The 25,726-nt window shown below is 39.5% G+C and overlaps 1 protein-coding gene across 1 annotated transcript in view; it reads right to left on the minus strand.

Moving 5' to 3' along the window:
* The window catches only part of Chst9 (carbohydrate sulfotransferase 9), a 262,610-nt gene that overhangs the window by 125,251 nt on the left and 111,633 nt on the right, over positions 1 to 25,726 (minus strand). Inside the window, exon 3 of the mRNA XM_016001595.3 lies at positions 20,282 to 20,317. Coding sequence (XP_015857081.3) covers positions 20,282 to 20,317 — 36 coding nt within the window. The remainder of the gene's footprint in view (positions 1 to 20,281; positions 20,318 to 25,726) is intronic.

Here is a 25,726-nt window from a genome sequence, read left to right on the forward strand (position 1 = left end):
GGTGTGTGTGGTTGTGAGTCTGTGTACCCAGCAAGGCAGAGGCACAAGATGCTCCTGGGGTGCAGTTACATACAATACTGGGAACCTAACTCAGCTCCTATGCAAGAGCAGAACGTGCTTTTGACTTTAACCGCTGAGCATTTCTGATACTCCAACATTCATAATCTTAACAATAGCAGGACAATACCACAGGTCAACAAGTGCAACAGAGACAGAGCGATCTATGAAGTGCAGATGATTTCAATGTGCTGAAAAGATCATATTGAGCATCTCTTCAAGCAAGCAGACTCACCCACAGGCAAATAATACCGATCAATCATGGACATAAAGGAAAATTCCAGAAAGCACCATTCAGCCCTTCAGTTCCTCTAAACAATCCAATCCAATCATATAAGTTTTTCAAAAAAATTTTTACACCATATGTAACTTTTGTATGTCCTTGATTTGTATTTGTAAATAATAAATATTCTATTGATGGTTCTGCAATAAATGAATGAATAAATGAAAAACTTTTCCAACCCAATTTTGGATGTCTTGATTTAAATTAATACAGTTTGCATTGTAACTTATGGATTCATGGCCCTGGAGTAGGTTATAGAAAATTTCTTTTACAAATGTGAGTACCCTTGTATTTGGAGTATAAATGTTCAGAATTAAGACTTTATCTTGATAAACTTTTCCTGTGATGAATATAAAATGTCCTTCTCCATCTCTTCTCATTAATTTTAGTTTGAAGTCTATATTTTTAGGTATTAGGATAGTCACACCAGCTTGTTTCTTAGGTCCATTTGACCAAAAAACCTTTTCCCAACTCTTTACTCTGAGGTAATGTCTGTCTTTGAAGTTGAGGTGTGTTTCTTGTATGCAGCAAAAGATGGATCCTGCTTTCTTATCTATCCTGTTAGCCTGTGTCTTTTTATAGGTGAATTGAGTCCATTGATATTAAGAGATATTAATGACCAGTGATGGTTAATTCTTGTTATTTTTTGTTGTTGTTGTTGTTGGTAGTGTATGTGTGTTTCCCTCCTTTGGGATTTGTTGGTGTGGGGTTATCTATTGCCTGTGTTTTCATGGGTGTGGCTAACTTTCTTGGTTGGATTTTTCCTTCTAGTACTTTCTGTAGGGCTGGATTTGTGGGTAGGTATTGTTTAAATCTGGTTTTGTCATGGAGTATCTTGTTTTATCCATCTATGGTGATTGAAAATTTTGCTGGGTATAGTAGTCTGGGCTGGCATCTGTGGTCTCTTAGTGTCTGCAAAACGTCTGTCCAGGACCTTCTGGCTTTCAGAGTCTCCATTGAGAACTTCAGTGTTATTCTGATGGGGCTGCCTTTATGTGTTACTTGGCCTTTTTTCTTTGCAGCTCTTAATAATCTTTCTTTATTTTCTATGTTTAGTGTTTTATTATTATATGGAGATGAGATTTTTTTTGTCCAGTCTATTTGGTGTTCTGTAAGCTTCTTGTATCTTCATAGGTATGTCCTTCTTTTTTAGGTTGGGAAAGTTTTCTTCTATAATTTTGTTGAATATATTTTCTGTGCCTTTGAGTTGGTATTCTTCTCCTTTTTCTATCCCTACCATTTTTAGGTTTGGTCTTTTCATGGTGTCCTTGATTTCCTGGATGTTGTATGTTAAGACTTTGTTGGATTTAATGTTTTCTTTGACAGATGAATCTATTGAACCTTCTAAAGTGCGTCTAGGTAAGAAATTGCCACTCTCCTCATGTATATTCTCTCTGATATCATTTGATCTGTCTTGTATCCCCATCCTACCACTCTTAGGGATGTCTTTCCTTATGAAACTCATTTTCTGAGCTTTATGATTGACACAGGCATTTGCTTGTGTGCTTGATGGACCAGTAGTTTCTGAAGGTACTTGGAAACCAAGCAAATAGATTCTGTAAGAATCCACTCTGTGAAAAGACATCTTGGACCAAGGAAATTACTTTATAGTGCCACACAGCAAGGGTAATAGTGAACACCGAGTAAGTATTTCCTGAGTAAATTCATTTCAAACATTTTCAATGTTCTAGGTAAAACGGTCATGATGGTAACCGTGATCCTGGTCTGTGCCTCCACAGAGATAGCAGCCTCGAGCAGCACTGTCCAGAAGAATTTCCAGCAATGGTGTTTTGCCCTATAAATACCTCTGTTGGTGTTCCCAACAGAGAAACAAATTTCTAGGGAAATGTTTTCACCAGACTCGTCCACTAATGCACACATAAGCCACCATAGCTATAGTAAGAAGAAACAGACTACATCTTGTCCTGGCAACAGAAACTATCAATGTTACCCACAGGGTGCTTGTTTTGAAACCATGCAAAATGTAAGTAAGGGTTCTTAAAGACTTGCACAATACCTCAGAAAGCATCTGAAGTAATGTGTTACTGTAAATGACTATCTGTGTGTGGCGACTGAGCACCTTATACAAGACTAGTGAAGCTTAGAAACCAAGTTTATATTAATTTTAATTTCAACTGAAAACCCAAAGCAATATAACGTATTTTCTCATCAACTATAACTGTATTGTCTTGGCACATCAAAGATCTCAATTGTCACATCATATAGTCTATATTATTTTACTATAGTAAACATGTTTAGGGCATCTGTTATAAATATCTTGATGAAAAGTTATAATGGGGATATAGTAATATCCAGATTCAAATAGTATGCTTCAAATTAATTAAGTAATTAAGCCCTTAAAAACTTTTTTGGGATGGAGCTACTTTGTAGTGGGTAGCTATTCCAACTACCTGTATTGAGGCTTCAGTAACTGCCACGCCTACAAGGCGGAGCCAAGACAGGATCCTTGAAGACCTGAGATCTTGATGGGCTGGTGCTCTTGGTTCCTAGATCCTGGACGCTGGAGGTAGACCGAGCAGAGTTTTCCAGAGAACACCGCTGGACTGTGCTTCACCTTTCCCAGACCCTGTTACCTATCCCTTCACTTGTAAGTTACCCCACAGAATAAACCTCCCCTGTAACTCTGTGGAGTTGCCTTAATAATTCTACCAATACTATTTAGTCATTTATGTGTACCTGTGTGGCTTCTGATATACTTCTGCTGGATATTACTGTTCTAGAAGAAAGTGAGAGGGAGTAGAAAACAATAACAGCAGCAACAGAAACAGTAACCAGCAGGTGAAGGTGAAATTTGAGGATTTTCATAAATATAGGGCTACATGTAGGCTCAAATTAATGAAGGAAGGTTTACTTTAACTCATGGTTTGAGGGGATAAATTCCATCATGGTAAGAAAGGCACGATAGAGAGAGTGTGAAGCAGCTGGCCACGTTGCAGTCATAGGAAGCAGAGAAAGATAAATGCAGGTGCTCATCTGGCTTCCTCCTTTTCCTTTCTCATTTATTCTGTGCCTTCAGCCTGTTGAATGGTACTTTATTTTCAAGTAGACCTTCCCTTCCCTGCTTGGTTAAACTTTCTGGAAATTTTCCCAAAGACATATCCAGAGCTGTGCTTCCTAGATGATTCTGAAACTAATCAAGTTGACAAAAATGATTCCCTACCCACCGCAATTCACCCCTTGTTAACTCGATGCTCGAACACACCACTTCAAGTCATAATATTCTCCACCTCCCATAGGCTTATAGCATCATGGTCATTTCATAGTACAAAACGCTCTCATTCTAATTTCAAAAGTCTTTGTGTTTTTTAAGTTTCTATAACTGTTCAGAAGGCCAACACACAACATCTCATCTTAATTGTGTGAGCCCATATAACAACAAACAAAAAAGCATGTTACACACTTCCAATCTATATTATGGCATGGAATAAACATTTCCATTCCAAAATGGAAAAATGTGGAATAGCAAGAAATGATTAAGCCACCAGGTGGTGGTGGCACACGCCTTTAATCCCAGTACTCGGGAGGCAGAGGCAGGCAGATCTTTGTGAGTTTGAGGCCAGCCTGGTCTACAGAGTGAGATCCAGGAAAGACTCAAATCCACACAGAGAAACCCTGTCTCAAAAACAAAAACAAAACAAAAAAAAGAAATGATTAAGCCAAGCAAGACCAAAGCCCATCAGGGCAAACACCAAATCCTGAGGCTCTGTGTCCAGTATCTGGAGCCTTTGGTGACATCATCTGGGCTCCAATAGCCTTGGGTATCTCCACCTTTCCAGATCTACTTAGAACATCTCACATAGCCTCTATCTTGGGTTAGTTGTACTATGTGCCTGCAGATTTCTTCAGAGGTCCTGTGATTTTAGGCTCTCCAATATGTGAGGTTTCTACTGTAACTTGTACTTCACTGTCACCACACAGTAGCACAGCCTACTTTCCGGGAGTCAACCCTTATCACACATCACGTGGTTCAAAGGCTTTCTAGTACATTGGTGCGAGTCTCCAGGATCCCTCACTCTCATATTTTGCATTGTTGTAAAAAGAGTATCATGTGGGTGATGTTGACACTTCTGTTGCCAGTTCAAAACATAATCTGTTTTATTTTACTATAGCTTTAGTGGCTTCTGTGTGCCTTAGTGTCTGAATCTGATAGAACATTCCCAAGAATGTTGTTCTGAAGCTGAAAACCCTTTGGTGTTAGTCTTATCTTAGGCTCTTTCCTTTCAAGTGAATTTACATTTTCAAATTTGGAGCCTTTAGTGGGTAAAACTTTGTTCTCAAGACACAACATCTGTAATAATTACAGCTGTTTCTCCAGACACATTGCTGCATCTGCAAACTTTCCCATATTCCCTTCCAAATATAAATGTATATTTTTCATAACTTTCTACTCCACTTTTTGCTCTCTTTTGCTATAACCCTGGATAAGAGTAATGAGCAGCAGCCATGTCATAGACTGCATGCTATTTTGTATTCAAATTTCCTCTGCCAAATAATTTAATCTATTACTTTTGAATTTAGCTCCCTTGACAATTTTAGGACACAGGCAGAATGCAGAGGGATTTCTTGCCTGAATATAACATGAATGGTTTCTATCTCACTTCCCAATAAAGTCCACACAGTCCCTTCTGAAATCTCATGAGCCCTGACCTCCACTGTGTACATTTCTTTTGCAATTCTGTGTCCTCTAAACTCCCGTAGGAAAGATGCACAAGGCTTTGTTTATGGAATTCTAGGGCTTTTCCAGCTCACAGTTTTAAAGGTTTTTACATTTCTCCTCCAAACCAGACCTCTGAATCATGTAGTCGGATTTATCAAAAAAGCAACAGCCCCGCCCTGATACCAACCTTCTGTATTAGTTACTCTTCTTGTTGCTGTGACAAAATACCTAAAATGGACAATTTAAAGAAGGAATAGTTTATCATAGCTCATGATTGAAGCCATACATTCCTTCATTTTGAAGAAGGCATGCTGGTTGGAGAGTGAGGTAGCTGACAACATTGCATTCTTAGTTAGGAGGAATCCTGACCATCAGATGACTTCTTCCTTTCCATCTTTTTATTGAGTCCAGGACCATAATCCATGACTGGCTGATGATTTGTTGTGGGTTTTCCCACCGCAGTCAAACTTCTGAATACATTCCCTCAAAGTTACACCATAAGTGTGCCCCTTAGGCGAGTCCAAAAGCAATCAAGCTGACAATGAAGATTACCATCATGTCTGAAGACCCAAAGTAAAATCTTATACAATGTGAAACAACCTAGAGAATGCTTTGAGTATACACTAATAACCTGAAAACACGATCATGGAAAGACAGTTAGGCATCCATATTCACAGCAGTTTATTCATCATGGTCAAAGGCTCAATGTCCTTCATATGTGGATAAAAAAATGCGTATGTAGGTACAGTAAATATTATTCAACCTTCAGAAGGAAAGAAATTCTAAAACTTAAAGGTATTATGAAATAAGATAATCACAAAAACATAGACGAGGCATTACATACATGTAATGTAGATCATTTTGTGCTTGTAACATTCTAATATATTTTCTATATTCTTTTTCAAAGATTTATTTATTTATTCATGTATGTATGTATGTATGTATGTATGTATGTATTTATGTATGTACGTATGTATGTGAATTTTCTGTATGCATGTGTGCCTGCATGCCAGAAGAGGGAATTGTTTCATTTTGCATAGTTGTAAACCACCATCTGTGTGTTGGGAATTGAACTCAGGAACATCTCTTCACTCTTAATATCCATTGAGACATCTCTCCATCCCTAATATCCACTGAGACATCTCTCTACTTCTTTCTTTGTTTGTTTGTTTGTTTTTGGTTTTTCGAGACAGGGTTTCTCTGTGTAGCTTTGGACCTATCCTGGAACTCACTCTGTAGCTCAGGCTGGCCTCGAACTCACAGAGATTCTCCTGTCTCTGCCTCCCAAGTGCTGGGATTAAAGGCGTGCGACACCACCTGGCGACATCTCTCCACTTCTAATATCCACTGAGACATCTCTCCAGCCCTACTAACCTATTTTATATTTGACAGAGCAAAACAAATATATATTCCTCCCTCAAATATAATTTAGTTCAATTGGCATGAAGCACTCAAAGTAGCCAAGTTTATGGAAAGCAGAGTGAGGAGAGTTTAGTGGGTGACACACTGGCTGTGAAAGCAAGAGAACGGGAATCCCAAACACACACACACACACAGAAGCCGAGAGTGACTGTGACCCCGTGGTAAGGGCAGAGACAGCTGGATCCTGTGAGCTCACTGGACAGCCAGTGTAGCTGGCACAGCACGATTCACAGTCAATTAGAGAACTTCTCTCTGGAGAGCAAGACAGAGGTTGATAAAGACACCTGGCCTTTTTCTGGTCTCTGCGTTAATGTTTGCAAGTACTCACATCTGCAAACTCATACGCAGGCAACACACACACACACACACACACACACACACACACACACACACGGGCATTCACACACAGAGACACACACATACACACACAGGAACACTCAAACACATATACAAGCACACATACATAGACACTCACAAACACTCACACACACACATGAACACTCACAAACACTCACACTCACACATGCACTCACATACTCACACACATGGACCCTCACACACATGCTATCTCACACACACTCACAAACACCCTTATACACACACTCATACATATGTATACACACACACACACACACACACACACACACACACACACACACACACACAGAGGCATAAAGAAAAAAATGGTGTTTTCTTGGAGCAGGCAGAGAGGAGAATGAGGAGCTGTTCTGGAACAGGCGAAGGTCCAGATGCAGACAGATCTGTAGATAGATGGCAGTGACAGGAGCACAATTTAAATGTATTTAATGATCCCACCTATTTAGTGTTACAGTTTCAATATTAAACTTTATGTTCGTGTACTTTATGATCATTTTTTAAATGTAAGTAAAAATTTAAAATCTCACAGACAAAATATCTATATCATTGCAGTAAGATTTAGTACATTTCTATGTACCATGAGTGTCAATTAAATATTAAATTTAATGTAACTTGTATTTGCTTATCTGCTGTTCCTGGATGAACATTATAAAATGTCTAGGGCATTAGGTAGGAAAATGACCAATGAAAACAAGGAGAAAAATGCATTACACGAGGTCAAACTTGAATTTGATACAGTCTTTGTTTATCAGTGGGACGGAAAGGTGCATATTTTTGGAGAAGATTTGGGGAAATTGCTTTTTGGGGATACTTCTTAAGGGGAAGAACTAAGAAGTGGAGGTAGGTTTTATACTGTGAGGAATGCATTAGAGATTTACAGTCACATTTATAACTAGGTCACAATAGAGCTATGTGAATAAGCAATGTGATGGAGCGAGAGTACACAGCACCAGACTTAGACAAAGAGAAACGTTCAGGGAAAGGCAGAGGCATGGTCAGAATTATCTCCTCCTAGCAGTTACTCTAACAGAAGCTAGACTGAAAATCGCCAATAAGAAAACAGTCAATAGTGTACCAACTAGTGACATTAATTAGCACCTTGACGTGAGTTAGCCAGTGACATCACATGGGTGCTTCAGAAGGACTGCTAATGTGGATCTGTCCCCATGATGGGCACAACCCCTCTAGGGTCTTATAAAGACTCCATAAACATGGATCTACACAATGGGCACCTCCATCCTAGAGTCTCTCATTTCTCTCCCAATAAGGCTAAACCTCTTTAGCATTTCCCCAGCTGCCCCGAGGTCATAATGCCACTTCAGGGGTGAGCGAGCTTCAGGTGTTTAATGTCTCCACACAGCCTCGTGGTTTCCCTGATATCCTGCAAATCCTCTTATCTGGGGACTCTTTGGGACATAACAGGACAATCTGTGTGATTGATTTCTGTATCGCTCAGCTCCAATGACACACATTCACTTTAAAAGACTTTAAGCTATGCTTTACACAAATATATCATTTACTGTGGATTAAGATGTTTGTGGTCATTTGTATTTTTTTTAAATGGCAGGCATCTGTTTCTTGGTTAGAAACACAACCTTATTTTCATCCCTGTGGGAAAATTAGTTATCAGTTATAACTTAAGACTCATTTGTAGGGGAAGCGCAAGGATTCTGGGTATTCTATGTCTGTGGACAGTCTTCAGCCTTTGTTTGTGTAGATTGCACTTCTAACTAATCAAAAATGCATGTTTACCTTGAATGCTCCATGCCAAGGTCCTGCCAGAAGGGAGTGTATTATGTACCCCTCTGCATTAGTTACTACCTTATTACATTTCTGATATTGTAATAATTGAGTGAGATGCAGATGCATGTCAGATGCACTTTGACACAGCTTCCATATTCAAGTGAAAGAGCCCAGTACAATTTTCATGAGAATTGTTTGGTTCCTTGCTGCCTTGATAAGATTGTCTAACCTCCTAAAGCACATTTTTAATTTCTATGCTTTATTTTTATTTTTTAGTTCTTTCTTAGACAAGATCTTGCAATGTAGCCCAGGTTTGCCTCCAATTTGCATTTTTCTTCCCTCAATTTCCCAAGTTCTGGGATGACAGGTGTGAACCAGACTTAGCAAGAAAGTATGTTTTTGTTTATGTTACATTCCACTTTAATTGGAAATTCCTTGGAGTTTTTTTTTAAAAAAAATATTTAACAGACTTTTATTTAAAATTGAAGCTCAAAGTAATTTCTGTTAGCACAAATTAAGAAACTTCGTTTTATTTTTTGGGTACAAGGACTATATATAAAGATATGATGCTTTAGAGTCAACACAGACGAACCTGTCTCAGTTAGGCAATGAGGCGATTGGCTTCCTGGTGACACCTCTTGTGCTGTAGCTGAGAACAGCCCTCCCCCACCACCTAAACAAGTCATGACGCAGAACTCAACGGAGGAATGCAAGTAAGTCAAGCAGCTTTCTTCATGAACCAGTTCAGCAATCCAAATTCAGGTGTCAGACGTGTGTGTGTGTGTGTGTGTGTGTGTGTGTGTGTGTGTGTGTGTGTGTGTCGGGGGTGGGCTTCCCAAAGATGTTTTCATAGACAGCTATGTGTCGTGAAGTGGCAATTTCTCCCACATTAGCTACTTATCATTTCATATTTGTTCAATTTGCATAAACACACTCTTTAAATGCAATGCTGTGCAATGAAATTGAAGGTATTTACACAATAACACTGCACAGCTGTGCCATTAGTCATTCTCCATCATAAATTTGCCTGGCTGGAGAATGAAGTTTGCTTAAAAATAAACTCTTCAGGACTTTTTGAACGAAGAGTTCAAGTATAAGTCTTTCATTCTGTGCCGGGGAATACGCACCTAAGAGGCTCTATTCCATTCAACAATAAACACTGTTTCCCAACTATAAATCCACAGATAGAGGGTTATTTTTAAAGCATAGGCTATGTGGATGCAGTTCAGAGAACTGGTTCATGAGGATAGCTGCTTGAAAAAGCAAATATTCTGGGAGTGGCTCGACTGGGGAATCAAAGCAGAAAATTGGTGTCTTAGTGCCAGAAGAAGGATAAACATGAGGCTGTGTTTACATCAGTCTTGGCTACTTAAATGAGATATGAAGGAAAAAATCTAGTCCACTTATGTATTCCATCAGAGCTTGGAGCTTGGGTGAGGTTAGCTGTGGTTCACAAGTCTGGCTTCAAATTCTAAGTAACATGGACTTCCTAAGGTTTGCTAAGTGCTGGGGATACCTAGGCCTTGATACATACAGCCCAAGAACCAGGAGTGCACCAGTCAACGTTCCTGGCATAAATCTGCCCATCAAGGCCAATGTCGGGATACCTCCATGGCCTTGGTGAGTGAACTTGCTGAGGGATGAGCATAATCAGTTCTCTTCAAGTGAGGTGTCAGGGAAACCAGCCCCCACCCTTGCTGAGGAACCATTGGTCATTGATAGCTGCTGGAGAAGGGAAAGTCACAGTTTTTGAATGTGTGGCCACTGGTAGATTTCCTATGCATGAGTGAATGGCCTCACACCCATGCACACATGGGCAGTAGTGAGTAAACTCTGTGGGTTATAAGTAAATAAAGAGGACATGAAGTTGGGAAGGGGCCATGGTGAGGAGAACGTGGGTGGGTGAGTTAAGGGAAGGTGGCTATGATGAGGTTTTGTATGTGGAACATTCTCAAGATTAAAGACAAATAAAAGAAATCATGTCTGTTAGGGTGATGAGAATTTTCAAATTTGATGCTAATGAATCATGATTAGAATAATGTTCTGGAAGTGAGAATGAAACACAGAAAGGATTCCAAAATACTGACATTCAAGCATAAAAGGTCTTTAAAAAATGACAGTTTATTCCAAAGTATATATACAGCTAGCTTCAAGGGCTCAATGTCAGTCACTCATAAACCTAGGACTAGTTTCATTTTTAATTTTAAGTTTTTAAAATTCCTTATATTTGTTCGTGAGGGTTTAACTCTTGATATTGTGTAGGAATCCTAACATTCACTGCAGAACCAAGGATGGCATATAGGACAGTCACCCCAAAGGTGGATCTGCTTGAAAATGTGCATCCATCAGATAATGTATGGGAAACAAAACATGCTGTTCCCATAGAAAGGAAAGATTGTATCTACAATTTAGCTACCTAAGTTTAAAATCCAGAGTGGCTGTGCATCTCATTTGTACCAGTGTCTCAAATCAGAAGGGCTGTTTTGGAACATTCCCAGGGAGCAAAGAGCCAAGTTTAAAGTCGGCAGTGAGGGACTGAGCTTGCAAAGCACATGGTCCAGCATTTGCTAGATTTGCAACAATAAATTTCACCTTTTGGGTATAGAAAAAAGAACACTTCTATCAACAAGCAATTTTTTAAAAAAATGATATGACTGGATAAGCTTTGTCTAATTTTGGAGATGATCTAATGTAATCAGTGAAAAGCTTGTAACTGTGTTTTACGGTAATCATCATCTCTTCCAAAGGCTCCATCCTTTGGTCCTCCAGCACTACTCTTTACTTAATAGTTGAGTGGATTTGAAAGGCTTGGAAATTGAAAATTATACATACTGAACAGAAGGCATATCTGCACTGTAACAAACCTCTATTGTTACCTTTTCTAAACTATAATTCATGAGAAACTCTTGCGTACCTAAATTCTCCTTAGTATTTTATGCTAGGTTAATTTTTAATATCAAGAAAACCACGACATTGAAGGAAGCAGGGTTTTTTATATAAGCATTTCACACTCCGTAGAGGTTTTATGTAAAATAAGAATGATCATTTTTTCTATATACCTAATGAAAGAGTTGGATTAGTGAAAAAAATCAGGGGCAGCTAGATAAATAATCGCATCAAGTATTTGACTCTTCTTACTTTATTCATGTATTCTTACAGCACTACATATCCAAATTTAGCTCTGTTTTGTATGTCCATGTTGTACGAATAGGTCCTGGGCTTTCAAGGCTAGTGTCAAGGGACACACATGCTTTAAATTGCTTCACAAAAATGGCAATGAGTGATACCAATTTTTGTTATTCTTGTGGGTTTTATTCCTGGCTTAGGCAAAATAGTATCCCAAATGAAACCATAGCCTGAGTTGCAGTCAGAATGCAGACAAGCTCTGTATAGACCTCATAGTTAAATTTTAAATTACACTTGTTTATGTAGGTGTGGGCATGCATGCTACAGTGCATGGTGGAGACCAGCGGACAATTTTAGGATTCAATTCTCTCTTTCTACCTTTGGGTCTTAGGGACTGAACTCAGGCTTTGGGTTTAGTGGCAAATGCCTTTACCCACTGACCCATAGTCTCATTGTCCCAGATCTTATAATTTAAGTCTCAGTCTCTCTCTCTCTCTCTCTCTCTCTCTCTCTCTCTCTCTCTCTCTCTCTCTCTCTCTCGCCCTCGCCCTCACCCTCTCCCTCTCTCTCTGTGTATGTGTTTATAGTATGTATGTGTGTGAGCATGTGCTTGGTACATAGATGTGAGTTTATGGGTTCCTGCACCTGTGTACATGCATGTAGAAGCAAGAGAAGGCTATCAGGTGTCTTCCTCACAACATTTTCCATCTAATTCTCTTGAGACAGGGTCTCACTGAACTGGAAGCTATATTTTTCCTCTAGAGTGAGTGACTGGGCAGTAAGCTCCAGGGATCTACCTGCTCATCGTCCATGTTCTGCTGCGCTGGGGTTACAGGAACGTGCAGCCATGCTTGGCTTGTGGATTCTATCTCAGGTCCTCATCTTTGCAGTCAAAAAAAATTCTTACCCAATGAGCTATCTCCCTGGGCTATAAAACTGACCTTTTAGTCCACAGACATAGCCACATGGGCTATGAGAAACTTGGTTCAGGCTGAATTAGCCTGAGCTTTGGAACACAATTCCTTCTGTTAAACCATTAAATGTGAGTCGTGTGTTAAGCACATGCACAAAGCAGGTTATTTCTACTAAGTAACAATATAGCACCATAGCCAAAAAGTGGGAACAATCTTCAGAATGAGCTAACCAGCTGCCTGAATCTCTCCCCTGCAGTCCTCACCTGGCCTGAAGGCTCAGTCTCCACACAGCTTCATAAGCATCAATAACTCATCATTTCTAGTCCTAGAAAATAACATTCTCATGAGAAAGTTAGTGCTTATCCTGATCAAAAAAATTTCTTCTGTGATATTTTCATCTCAATGAAATACTTTCCAATTCATCCTATTTTTACCTATGTGTATGGCTCCGTGTGTGTGTGTGTGTGTGTGTGTGTGTGTGTGTGTGTGTATTTGTATGTGTGTACATGTTAGTGAAGGTTTCTGTGGGGCTCAGAAAAGGATGCTGGATTTCCTGAGGATGCTGGGCACTGAACACAATCTTTTTCAAAAGCAGTAAACTTTCTTCACTGCTGAACCATCTATCTAGCCCCAAAATTCTTTAAGCAAAAATTTAAGCAGCCAACCAAAAATGAGGTTCTTGGTGTACCTCTGTCTAATGTATACTACATTTTATGGCCACACGGGGCTTTTCCTTATACTCTTTGGTTTTCCTCCCCATTGGTGTAATATAGTGGGAGTAGATTGAAGTGATTATGGCCAAACTCTGCTCTTCCTCAGTGGAGAGACACACCCAGCTGTAAATGAGGAAGGTGCAGCTCATCTGAAAAGCAGAACATGGAATCTGAAGAGAATGGATGGTACCTTGCAGCTTGGGAAAATCAGAATCAGGAACATTGACATGCAGGATATCTTAGAATCTAAAGATACATCCATGCCAACGTCACACACTTACTGTGTAGACATTTATGTTGGCATTCACAAAAAATGTGTTGATGTAGTGATATACTGTATACCCTAATAAATTTGCCTGAGGATCAGGGGACAGAGCCAGCCACTAGATTAGACATAGAGGTCAGCAGTGGTGGCACATACCCTTAGTCCTATTACTCGGGTGGCAGAGATCTGTCTGGATCTCTGTGAGTTCAAGGCCACTGCTATGGAATACTGCTTTTGTACATTGGTTTAATAAAACTCTGATTGGCCAGTAGCCAGGCAGGAAGTATAGGTGGGATAAGCAGACAAGGAGAATTCTGGGAAGAGGAAGGCTGAGTCAGGAGACACCAGCCTGTGGTCCAGGGAGCAACATGTAATGGCACACAGGTAAAGCCACAAAAAACATGGCGACATAGAGATTAACAGAAATGGGCTGAGTTGAAGTGCAAGAGCTAGTCAGTAGTAAGCCTGAGCTAATGGCCAAGCAATTTTAATTAATATAAGCCTCTGTGTGTTTACTTGGGTCTGAGCAACTAAAAGACTGGGTGGGACACAGGAAAACTTTCAGCTACAGGCCACACTGGAAACAGAGAGCCAGACACTGGTGGCACACACCTTTAATCCCAGTACTGGGAAGCACATACACCTTTAATCCCAAGAAGTGATATCTGGGCATGGAAAGCTATATAAGGCATGAAGAAACAGGAACTCTTTCTCTTTAGACTGAGGATTTCACAGAGGTAAGAACTAGTGGCTGGCTGTTCTACTTCTCCAATCTTTCAGCTTTCACCCTGATATCTGGCTCTGGGTTTTTATTAAAAGACCATCTAGATTCAAACAACATCTGGTGTCCAATTAGTTGGACATGAATTCATGAAAAAGTAACTTGGCTGCAGCCTTGCAGGCCCTGGCTCAGGCCGTAGCTGTACACAGCTGGAGTCTCCATCCCATGTGGGCTGGAGTCCCTAACCCCTGCCTAAGTTTTTGTTGCAGTCTCTCTGCAGCAAGCTCCATGAGTTTTTTGTGCTCTAAAAGCCATAGGAGTTAGCTGCTTTCTCACGTTCTCTGGTCCAGATGGCTGGCTCTTTGGCTACTTCTCACCTGGTGGGTAGTAGGCTCTCCCTGGATCTCCATCTTGGGCTGCTACCATAGTAGGTAGCTGTCTTGAAACCTACTCAGGCTTCTACTGTTCTACAGAGAAGCAGTCAGCCTCACTTCTGAATTGTCATTGTCAGCAGATTTGGTGAGACAATTGGGATTTCTTAAAGGGAGGAATTAGTTAAAAGAAAGTTTTTTCCCACATTAAAAAATTGGAAACATTTTTACAGTGGAGGGAATTTGGTCTCTGTTTGATAATACATTAGTCTAAAAATGGAACAATTAAATCAGAGAATAATTAATGTAGATGGGATTTATGTAGTATCAATTATAAATATTATTTGTTTGATCATTTTTGTTTTATCATTAAAAAAGTTGATTAATATGAGTGCCAAAATAAAAATTTTAGAAAAATTTGTTAAAACAGATCATAGAGACCCAGAAAGAGGAATTGAAAGGTGAACCATTTTCAGCATTGCATCATAGTGTTACAGAGAAACAGCTTAAGGCTTTCAAACAGCCAACCTTAATTTATCTAGTAACCTTACAGGAACTGCCAAATGCTCAAGGCAGTATAAGAGCTGAATGGACTCCTGTGCAAATGTTAGATTTGAGGAGATTCAAAAAAGTTGTAGTGTCATATGGTATGCATTCCCTGTTTGTGAAGCAGATGTTTAACTCAAGGTCAACTTGTAATAGAATTATCCCTCAAGTCTGAAGAGATTTGGTTACAGCTGTCTTAGAAGCTGGTCCCCAATTATAATTGAGGACCTGGTGGAAAGATGAAGCTAAGACCATTGAACAATGAAGTAGGACTAGAGGTATGGAAATCTTCCAAGATCAACTTCTTGGAGAGGGAGATCATGCTAATGTGGAAAAGCAACTTCTATATGGTGACCACACCCTAGCTTTATGCCAAATGGCAGCCTTGAATGCTTGGGACAGAATTAAAGAAGTTGGAAAGAAAACTGAGTCATTTACAAAAGTTATACAGGGCCCCAAATAAACCTTCAATGATTTCCTACAAAGGCTGCCTTCAGCAGTAAGTAGAATGACACCAAATTCAGAAGCTAGACAGATAATAATTGAACCTCTGGCTTTTGAAAATGCTAATGCACAATACAAAAGGATAATTTGGCTGTTAAAAGCAAAATCAGCACCCTTGGAGGAATGGATCTGAGTTACAATGAATATTGAATTTCATGACCATAATGATGCTCAGATAGGAGAAGTGATTTTCAGAGGTTTGAAGAAAAATAGTAATGTCAAATGTTTCAAATGTGGTTAACAAGGTCACCTAAAAAGGAACTGTAAATAGGGCATTCCTAGAAACAATATTTTTTCAGGGAACAATGGCAACAGAACACCACTCCCTTCTGGATTATGTAGACAATGTAGCAAAATTGGACTAAGGAATGTAGATCAACAAGAGACAGACAAGGTAATCCTTTGTCTTTACCATCAAGAAACTCCCCCAAAGGACCTCTTGCAGGCCTCCATGACAAATTTGGTTCAGTTCTTTCCTGCCATCATAGAAGAAACTCTTTCCCAGAGCAATTAAAGAATATGCTGCCTATTGAAAAAAAAAACATAAAGCTCAGGGTGAGAGAACAAAAATAGAATAGAGAACAAAAAAAATCAGGAGAATCCATAAATCAAATTTGATAAAGATTAGATTGGGGCTCTCCCTAAAGTTAGGGTTGGGGAAGACTTTTGTTTTTGTCTTTTCAGGAAAATAAAAACCACCATCTTGAGGAATTTAAAGATTTTTGGACAAATAAATATTCACAGAAGAAGGGAGAACTACCTGGAAAAAATTACCAAGAAAAAAGGAATAATCTGACCCAATTCAAACTTTGAAATCTCCAAAAAGATGATGGGACCCCACAATGACAACTCCATCAGTACAATGATAACACCACCAAGCTGACAAACAACACCCAAAGATTGGCTTTGGACTACAAACTGCTCAGGACAATTTTGAGATGGCTAGTTGAGATGATACAGCCTCACAGACTACTCAACCAAGGATTTGAGACAAATCCTGTATTTTCTCATTATGCAGAGATTGGACAACAAATGATACAGCTACCTATCCCAGGACTTGAAAATTAACCCAAGTTTTTTCTTTTCAGGGTCCCCTAGAAATGCCTTTGACCCCAATAAGCAGAAAGTAATTTTAAGAACATGAAGCCCACATTCCCAAGAGTCAGGATGTGTGGATTTTGGTCGTGCAATAGGTTATGGATAATTGTCATTGTTTAGAATTGTTGGTAACAAGTTGTTAATTGTTAATGGTCAGGGAAAAAGCTGAACAAAGGAAGTTAGATTCAAGGTTCTTGTTTTAAAAAGAAAAGAAGATCTAATCTAGATATGATAAGATAAAATATAGATTATTGAATCTACTCTCAAAAAAGATATAGAAATGATGGATAAAGGATAGATTATTGAATCTACTCTGAAGAGAACAAAGGGGAGGATATAGATATGAGTTAAAAAAAGGTAGATTATTGAATCTACTTTTAGAAAGCAACTCCTAGTTTTAAATATTTTACTTTGGATTGGATTTTTTTATATTGTATACAAATTATGTATATTGATACAAATTTGAGATTGATTTTGTTAGAAAATACTGTACATGTAATTCTAATCTTGTTCAAGGTATTGTACCTATACAGATCATTTAACAATGTAATGCAAACTGCTAGTCTTTGAAAGTTATTATTAGCAACTAATTAGGATATAAAGAAATACAAGTTACTATTTAGTCACCTATTACAATAAAACTTATAGTCATAGTAGGTATGTTTTCAAGGTCAAACAGAAATATATTTTAGACATAAAGGTCATCTTCAAACACTTCAGAGATCTACAGAATACGGCATTTAAGATATTTTAGTAACATAGATTCTTTTCTTATGACAATGAGACATGTCTGCTCCTGGTGGCACCAAAATAATTCAGAGAAAATGATGGGCATCAGGAAACTCCACATGGAGTTTACATTCTTTGTAGCAGGTTAGCCACTGGGCAAAAAAAAAAAAAAATGCCCTTGCCTCGACTTCTGACTATATGCTGTCCAAAATGGACAAGCAGGACAAAACAAAATACTGCCAATCCTTGCCAAGACAAGGTAGGAATGCCCTTTAGAAAATTTTGCTCACAGATGTGTCTATCTTATAGACTAGGGCTGTAGGCCAAAGATGGATGCCCCAGCATTGCAGAGAAACCTCAGCTACTGTCCAGGTAGCTAGCTTTTCTATCATTTCTCACAATTTTTTGGAAGTTGTTTGTTTGCACTTCCTGCTTACTCAGTTAATATTATTTCCTTCTTGGGTCTCTGAGGGAGTTGAAGACTAGATAGTTATAGTTTTCTTTGTTAACAAATTCAGAAAAGAAACTCACTAAAGAGCTGTAAAGTGTATAAGATTGAAAGACATGAATATATATTTTTGGCTGATAATACAAGTTAGGATAGAAAGTGAATTAGGTACATTTTGGACTCACCAAAATAGGATAAATAATGGAGCATTTTCTCTGAATTTGTCAAATGTTAATGGACTGGCCTTGTTAATGTAATTCTTGACTGTATATATTGTATGTGCTTATTGTACTTAATTTATATAGTTTTTCTTATATTAGTTATAACCTTCTTTTATTATTTTAGACAAAAAAAGGCAAATGTGATATTTTGTGTATCCTAACAAACTTGCCTTAGGATCAGAGGACAGAGGATTAGACACTTAGGTGTGTCCTGAGTATCTCTCTTCAGATCAAACTCTGTGCTTAAAAATCTACTTCAAAACTGTCTCCAATAAACTGAAACTCACTCTAAAAACGGACATTTGTCAAGGAGAATGATATATATTTACATGACAATATATTCCAATTTCTCATTGGTTCTATGCATTAGTTATTCTTGATTTCATTTTATCCTGGATAGCAGACAGGTTGCCATACTATGATCATATGAGGCCAGTAGCTTCTATTAGTAAGAGGGATTTCCTCAGAATCTTGCTGATTGCTGTTCCCTCACATATGTGTGTCTACCTGAAAAATGATTTCTACTTATGGAGAAAATTTTCCTAAGAAGCTGAACACTGCATCAACTGGATAACTGTTCACTTTGTGAGAAATGGTCAGGATGGTGGTAACATAAAGGACACACTGAAGCCTGGGTTCTATCCAGACACTGTTTTTAAGTTTGTGTGTTACATAATCACACGGAACTTTAAATCTGTGATTACAGAAGGAACTTAAGGAGGCCTCTGTATCAGTACTTTGGTTTGTGCAGTTTCTTTCATGAAGAAGCCTGCACCTACAGCATGGCTTCCATATTACATTAGAAACAGCACACACAACCTTCCCTCAAGGGCCAAAACAAAGGTGATCACAGCTCTGTGAGACCAGGCATGCCCTTGAATATGTGTGTGTGTGTGTGTGTGTGTGTGTGTGTGTGTGTATACACATATACATATATATATACTTTGTATTTATTATTTGGCTTCAAGAAACAGAGGAAGCAAATGCAAATAGTTTTAAAAGGGAAGTCTGGAGAGTAATTGGTTACCCACTTGTCCTAGATGGATGATAACATTAGGAAGGAGAAGAAGAGATCAAGAATTGTGTAGTTCATTCACTTTCAGATGAGGTTGTAGACTTTGTCTTCTATTGACTATTGAAAAGCATATCACACCTGCCAACGCGCGCGCGCGCGCGCACACACACACACACACACACACACACACACGCATGCACACTCACACATGCACACTCACACATGCACACAGTGGAAAGAAGATATATCTTGACACTGGCAGCTCTCAACTACTGTAGGAATAAGAAATAACAGCTATTGAAATTTGTGAAGGGACAGAAACAGGTATATAAGTGAAATCAACATCCTCCATGATTGTTGGCAGTTCTGGATTTCAGGGGCTCCGATGTCTTAACATGAATGCTTACTTAGTGAATGAAATTTATCTTTCTCCATGATTTTAAACCAAAACCAAGTATAGAAAAATACAGAACTATAAAAGCTTATTTTGTATTTGTTAGCAAATATTGACTCCATAATGTTTGTAGTTGTATTGACTCAACAGCCACCTCTAGGGACATGAAGAGTTCATACTCTGTAATCACTGAAAACACATTAACAATTCCTCCCAAATTCAAAGGTTCTTCTTCTTGGTTAAATAGTTTATGCAATCTTGAAAAACATCACTTACACAAATGGTTTTAAGAAAAATAACTGAGATTCATTGATATTTGAGAAAATAAGCTGTTTGACAATTATGACAATGTCCATATTTTTAAATTGCTAGTTGTAAGACTTGCTTTTTGATAGGTAGTCATGAAAAAAATCAGATATTCCATCTCATTTTCTTTTGAATGGAAAGACATAATGACCAGGATGTAATTGATTGATATGGAAGTTAAAATAAAAATCTAAGTATATTAACTTATTTTAAATTAATTTAATATTGATCAACTCAAGGATCATAAATGATTAAATTTTTTTGTGTGTGAAAATGAGTTACAGCCACATTTTAAAAGTTTGAAATAAAAGCAGAAAATGAAGCTGGTGCTAATTAAGTGAAATCTTACCTGATGTTCCTTTTTCTCTTTTCTTCTCGGTTCTCCCTAAAATGAGAAGAGAAGTTACAGTGTAGGGCTATGAGAATTTAATACTATCACTGGGATGAACACTCAGCTAACGATAATGTCAGTACAGAACCATGATCTCTGAGCTATGCCCTGAATTATTTTAGTAATGAGTGCTCATGGTTGACAAGGATAAAAATTGCTTTCAAGTCACCTCATAAAAATGAAACTATAAGAAGGTAAAAAATACTCTGTTGCGCTTTAAAATTTCTGTTAGTTAGAAGGCATTTTGGTAACATGACCATTCAGTAGTAGGTTCCACCTAGGGCCCATGACATCTTAGCAGTGGGATTTTGATTAGTTTTAGGGTACCAAGCATAAATTCCTTCCTATATACCAGTCCTGAAATCTAATCATGCTTAGCTATCCTATTACAGTAATGCCACTATTGTACCATTGGCTATATCTTGCCTGACAGGTGGATATTGTAGCATGTAGGGTCTAGCATTGAATAAGACTATTGATAAAATATTTTTCCCAACAATAAACATAAAAGGTAATTGTTGTGTAATGCTTTTGTACACTGGTTTACTAAAACGCTGATTGGCCAGTAGCCAGGCAGGAAGTATAGGAGGGATAAGCAGACAAGGAGAATTCTGGGAAAAGGAAGGCTGAGTGAGGAGACGCCAGCCCTCCATCCAAGGAGCAGCATGTAATGGCACACAGGTAAAGCCATGGAACACATGGCGACATATAGATTAACAGAAATGGGCTGAGTTTAAAAGAGCTAGTTAGTGGTAAGCCTGAGCTAATGGCCAAGCAGTTATAATTAATATAAGCTTCTGAATGATTATTTTATAAAAGGCTGTGGGACTGTGGGTGAGAGATCTGTCCCAACCACGGGCCAGGTGGAACACAGAAAAACTTCTGCTATAGGCAATCATTCCTATATAAAGCACTATGGGGGGAAAGTTGAAGCAAATAAGACCAATCATGAACTCTAACAGCATACTTGAAGGATAGGACAGGCTATTTAACATGAGATGAAATATATACTAAGAGGTGTAGGATGTTGAATGATACAAGAGAATCAAGTAATTGTACTAAGAAAGGAGAGAAGGCCTGTGAAACTCTGGACATAGTGATGCTTGATTTGGTATTTAGATGTACACAGGATCTAGGACAGTTGAGATAGGGATGTACACATGCAATTCATCCAGGGGAAATGCTCAGAGCTTGCTTTGGGGACATGTCCTCTAATATCAGTATATGAGATTTAACCAGTAGGCAACGAGAGTGAACTGTGTTAGTGAGAATGGACAGCAGTGGCTGCCAGAGGAGACAGGGTTTCAAAATAGAGCCCAAGGACTTACAAAGGGTGAGTTGCGCAGCAGGTGGCAAGGTCAAGGTTATGCAGATGGCATGGGGGCAATGCTCTTGCAGGAGTGATAGGGTAGGAATTTGCGTGGATTTACTGAGTTTGAAGTGTTATGGGAATAGGAGGGTTAGCAGAGATCAAAGGTTGAGATCATACATGCAGGGCATGTCCATCTTCTGCAGAGGGCTGAAGTTTAGGGTTGAATGGAATGCTAAGACGAGGAGGCTGAAGTCAGTAACTAAGCACTCATAACCCCACTTCTCTGTTGTGTGTGGACCAGGAGAAAGCAGAAGCAGCAGAGATCCTTGGAAGACCAAAGTCGAGTCAAGAACAAACAATGAAGTTCAGGGACTTGGGGGTTCCAACAGCATCCAAAGTGGTCAAGTTTGCTCACGATCACAGGGTATCTGTGTGGGAGTCAGCACTTTCTATCGAGAGAGGCAAGAAGAGGAGGGAGCAATGGGGAAGAGGGGGCTGAGGGCACAGTTTCTCCCTCATGAATCTCTGCAGCATATGCATGGGATTGACGGGACAATATCGCTAGCTGGCACAGGCCATGCTAATGATAATCTATGGGGCACTTCCACGAACTTCTAGGTCAGGTAAGGAGCTTTGCCCCAGGACAATGGTGCGAACAGACACCAGAAGGAGGTGAAAGCACCGTCTTAGCTTGAGTAAATGAGAGCCATCCCTCCAGCTGTCACCTTCTCGCGCCTAGCAATATTTCATGGCGGAACATTATCAAGGAGCTATATAACACACCCAAGCTATGTGTAAACTTTATCTAACTGCGTCTTCATGGCCTTAATATCTTTTTAAAAAATGCTACAGTACAAGATGGGAAATGTGTAGTTTTCCCTCCTATAGTTGCCTGAATTGGAGAATCCCTTTAATTGGCACCTTGATTAATCATTTTCATCTGGGCTATTTCCAGAAGATTTGTTGGTTGCAATTTGTTTCAATAATTCAAATAGATAAATAGCATGAGCAGTCCATTTAAAGGCCTCATTTGTTACCAAGTGGGGTGTATGTTCCCTTTTGTAAGTTTTCTACAGGATGACCCATCCTTTACCAGCTGGTTATAGACTTAGGACTGCTAGATGCCTCAAATGTTTTCATGAACTTCTTTAAGATTTTTATGCAAAGCTTAGCTTAGCAGTGTTTGTAAGACAGTAAGGCTTTGAAGGGTCTCTAACTTCTATTAGAATGAATTTTAGTAAATCCCAAGTGGAAAGTGAATGTGTTTAAGGCAATCATGGTGTCCTCAGTGGTCCATATCTTCCCTCCTCCCAACACTCATGTTCCTTTGAAGTCTCTCTCACCACTGAATCAGACAGACTTGTGTAAAGATGATTTTGTAGAAATGGTGGCGTGTGACCTCCAAGGCTGGGCATAAAACCTGCAGTTCCCATCACTCTGTCCCTTGAAACTTTTCCTCTGGGGGAAGTCAGATAATGTGTGTGAGGATAACCACACAGCCCCATGGAAAGGTCCATGCGGCATGGAACAGAGATCTGTCAGCATCCAATGAGGGCTAAAAGCTCATGTCAGCAGCGTCAGCAACCCAGAGGAGCAGACAGCCTAGTCATCAGCCAGAGTCAGGAACTTAGATGTCTCTGGTTCTGGCTGATATCATAGACACAAGTTCCTGGGAGTTCTGGACCCAGGGTGTTACATTCGAATGAGGAATGTCATTTATGAGCTTCTGTATTTGAACACTCTCCAGTGGAAGGTGCTGCCTGGGAAGGCTACCGAACATTTAGGGGATGGAGCTTTGTTGTAGGAAAGACTGTCAGTGGGAGGGGGTGGGGGTAGAGATGGGAGGTTTGAAGCTTTATGCCTGGCACCACTTTCTGCCCCCCCCCCCAAATGTGATTGGCTAGCCTCATGCTCTTTCCACCACACCTTCTCCACCACAGTGGACCATATCCTCTCTGGAACAGTAAGCCAAAACAAGCATTTTCTCCTTCAAACTGCTTTATGTCAGGATATTTTATCACAGCATAAGAAAAAGAATCCATACACAGGGCCATCCATTCAGACATTCAGAAGATCCCCACAGACACTGTGTGAAATAGTAAAAGTTTATTATTGTTTTGAGCAGGGAAATTATTACAAATATGCTGAAAGCCTCGGTCAGTTCACCGTGTGATGTAATGAGCCTGCAGTGAGGCTGGCCACAGGCAGCCTCCCCGTCTTACTCTTTATTAAAGTGAGGAACCAGAATCTGCTTCTTTGGAGTGCTACAGAAATGAGATAATTAGATACTGTGAGCCCACAAAAGTAGATGAAATTCCCGTGAGATCTTGGGACCAGTGTTTCAGGAGGGAGCCTAGAAGGCACAGAGGAAATTTTTACTGAGATTTTAAACAAATTTGGCTCCTGGGTTCTAAGAGCTTTGTAACTTTTTAGGTGCTCACATAAATGTTACTTAATGATTCTTTCCCACTAGCAGATCTATCACAGGAAACAAGAGTTAGATTTCTATTTTAGTTGTATACACACTAAACTTCAAATTACAAAGATAAAGTGTGCAAGACAGATTATACTGACCAAGGGACACTAGGCTTGCATGCTTGCACAGAGACAACACGCAGACTATCTTTTCGGTCTCTTTATCTTGTGCTGAGTGGATGATCTTATCTTGTGCTCTACCAACTTTTGTTTTCAGAGCAAGAAATTAGTCTGCAACCTACATCCCATGACCCAAAGTCTACCTAGGCTTCCAGTCTAGTGGAAACCCCAGCCGGTGTATATTCCAAGTCCATAGCAGGTGATTATCGTGTTCTCCAAAGCCACTGCGTCCTGGTGGGTCTTACTCAGGCATCTGAACACAAACCTAAGTCTCCCCAGCATCTTCATTTCCGGAGCCTCTACACTCTTCCTCTATGAGGCCTTTCACTATCCTCCTCTCTCACTGCCATCACAGCGGTCATGAACTTGACCTCTTTTCCTGAGAGCTTCCTGACTGGCTTTATTGGCTTTTCTATTCTTGTCTCTCTCTGCTGAGGATGAAAATCCATCCATGTCTTAACATGAAATGTGTGACCCTTGCTTCTTGCCTCCATCCATCAAGTACTCTTCACGATACTCATTTTGTAAGAAATTACACCTCCCTCAAAAGCTTCCATTCTATGCCATTTCTGCTTCCCGGAATGCTCTGCCTTATAATTCCTGCTTTCAAAGTCTTGTTCACCCTTAGATCCTAGTGCATATAACAGTCCTGTGAAGACCCTTCCTCTCAGCCAGTTTTCTGAGATCCTTCTCTTGTGCTCCCCTGATTTTTTTTTACATCTCAAGCTCTAACTCAGCCCTTGGCTGATGCTCAGAAACAGTGAGCCCTTTATCTGCCTCCTGATGCCTTCTACTATGCCTAGCGCTTGGGATGGTGCTGGCATCCAGAGAACCTCGTCACGCCCCCACCCATCCAGAAACACCAGAGAACATGAAGCTGATTATGGTGCTGCTCAGATTTAGCGAATGTACAATCAGAATATAGCTCGTAGCAGGTATTTATATTACAACTGACAACCTAGGAAACTATTCTATTAGAAAAGTGGGTGATAAAATAACAGAGAGGCTTTCAGAATAATGAGCAGACATTCTGTCCTAGTTATTCTTTATTTTATCACACTCTGGTTTAAAAGCAGCAAACTAACGCTCTGCATCTTATTTCTGCGTAAACCGAGATGCAGTTTTCCACCTGTGAGGAATAAAAATGGATCATCAGCTCATAAAAATTGAATTTGCAGGGTAAAACTTTTCTCTTATATGAGAAAGTGTACTTAATTGAACACTAAAATTTGAAATCTTATGACTATTTATGTACGGTGATCCTTGATGCCTTTCAAAGCTTTTGTGTTTGTCTTGTTCCACAGAGAAACATCAAATACACGTCAATTTAGAGTGTCTATTCCAGGGCTTCGGTATAGATGTCTCTCAATCACAGTTGATTGCTTCTGATCTGTTAGAGCCACAGGCACATAACCAGCACTTCCAGAGTGTGTCATCAATAATGAATAGGGACACCAAGTGTCCTAACTCAGTGACTCTCACCATTCCCAAGGAAA

The sequence above is a fragment of the Peromyscus maniculatus genome, chromosome 19 (genome assembly GCF_049852395.1).
Source record: "Peromyscus maniculatus bairdii isolate BWxNUB_F1_BW_parent chromosome 19, HU_Pman_BW_mat_3.1, whole genome shotgun sequence".
In the NCBI taxonomy this organism is placed as follows: Eukaryota; Metazoa; Chordata; class Mammalia; order Rodentia; family Cricetidae; genus Peromyscus; species Peromyscus maniculatus.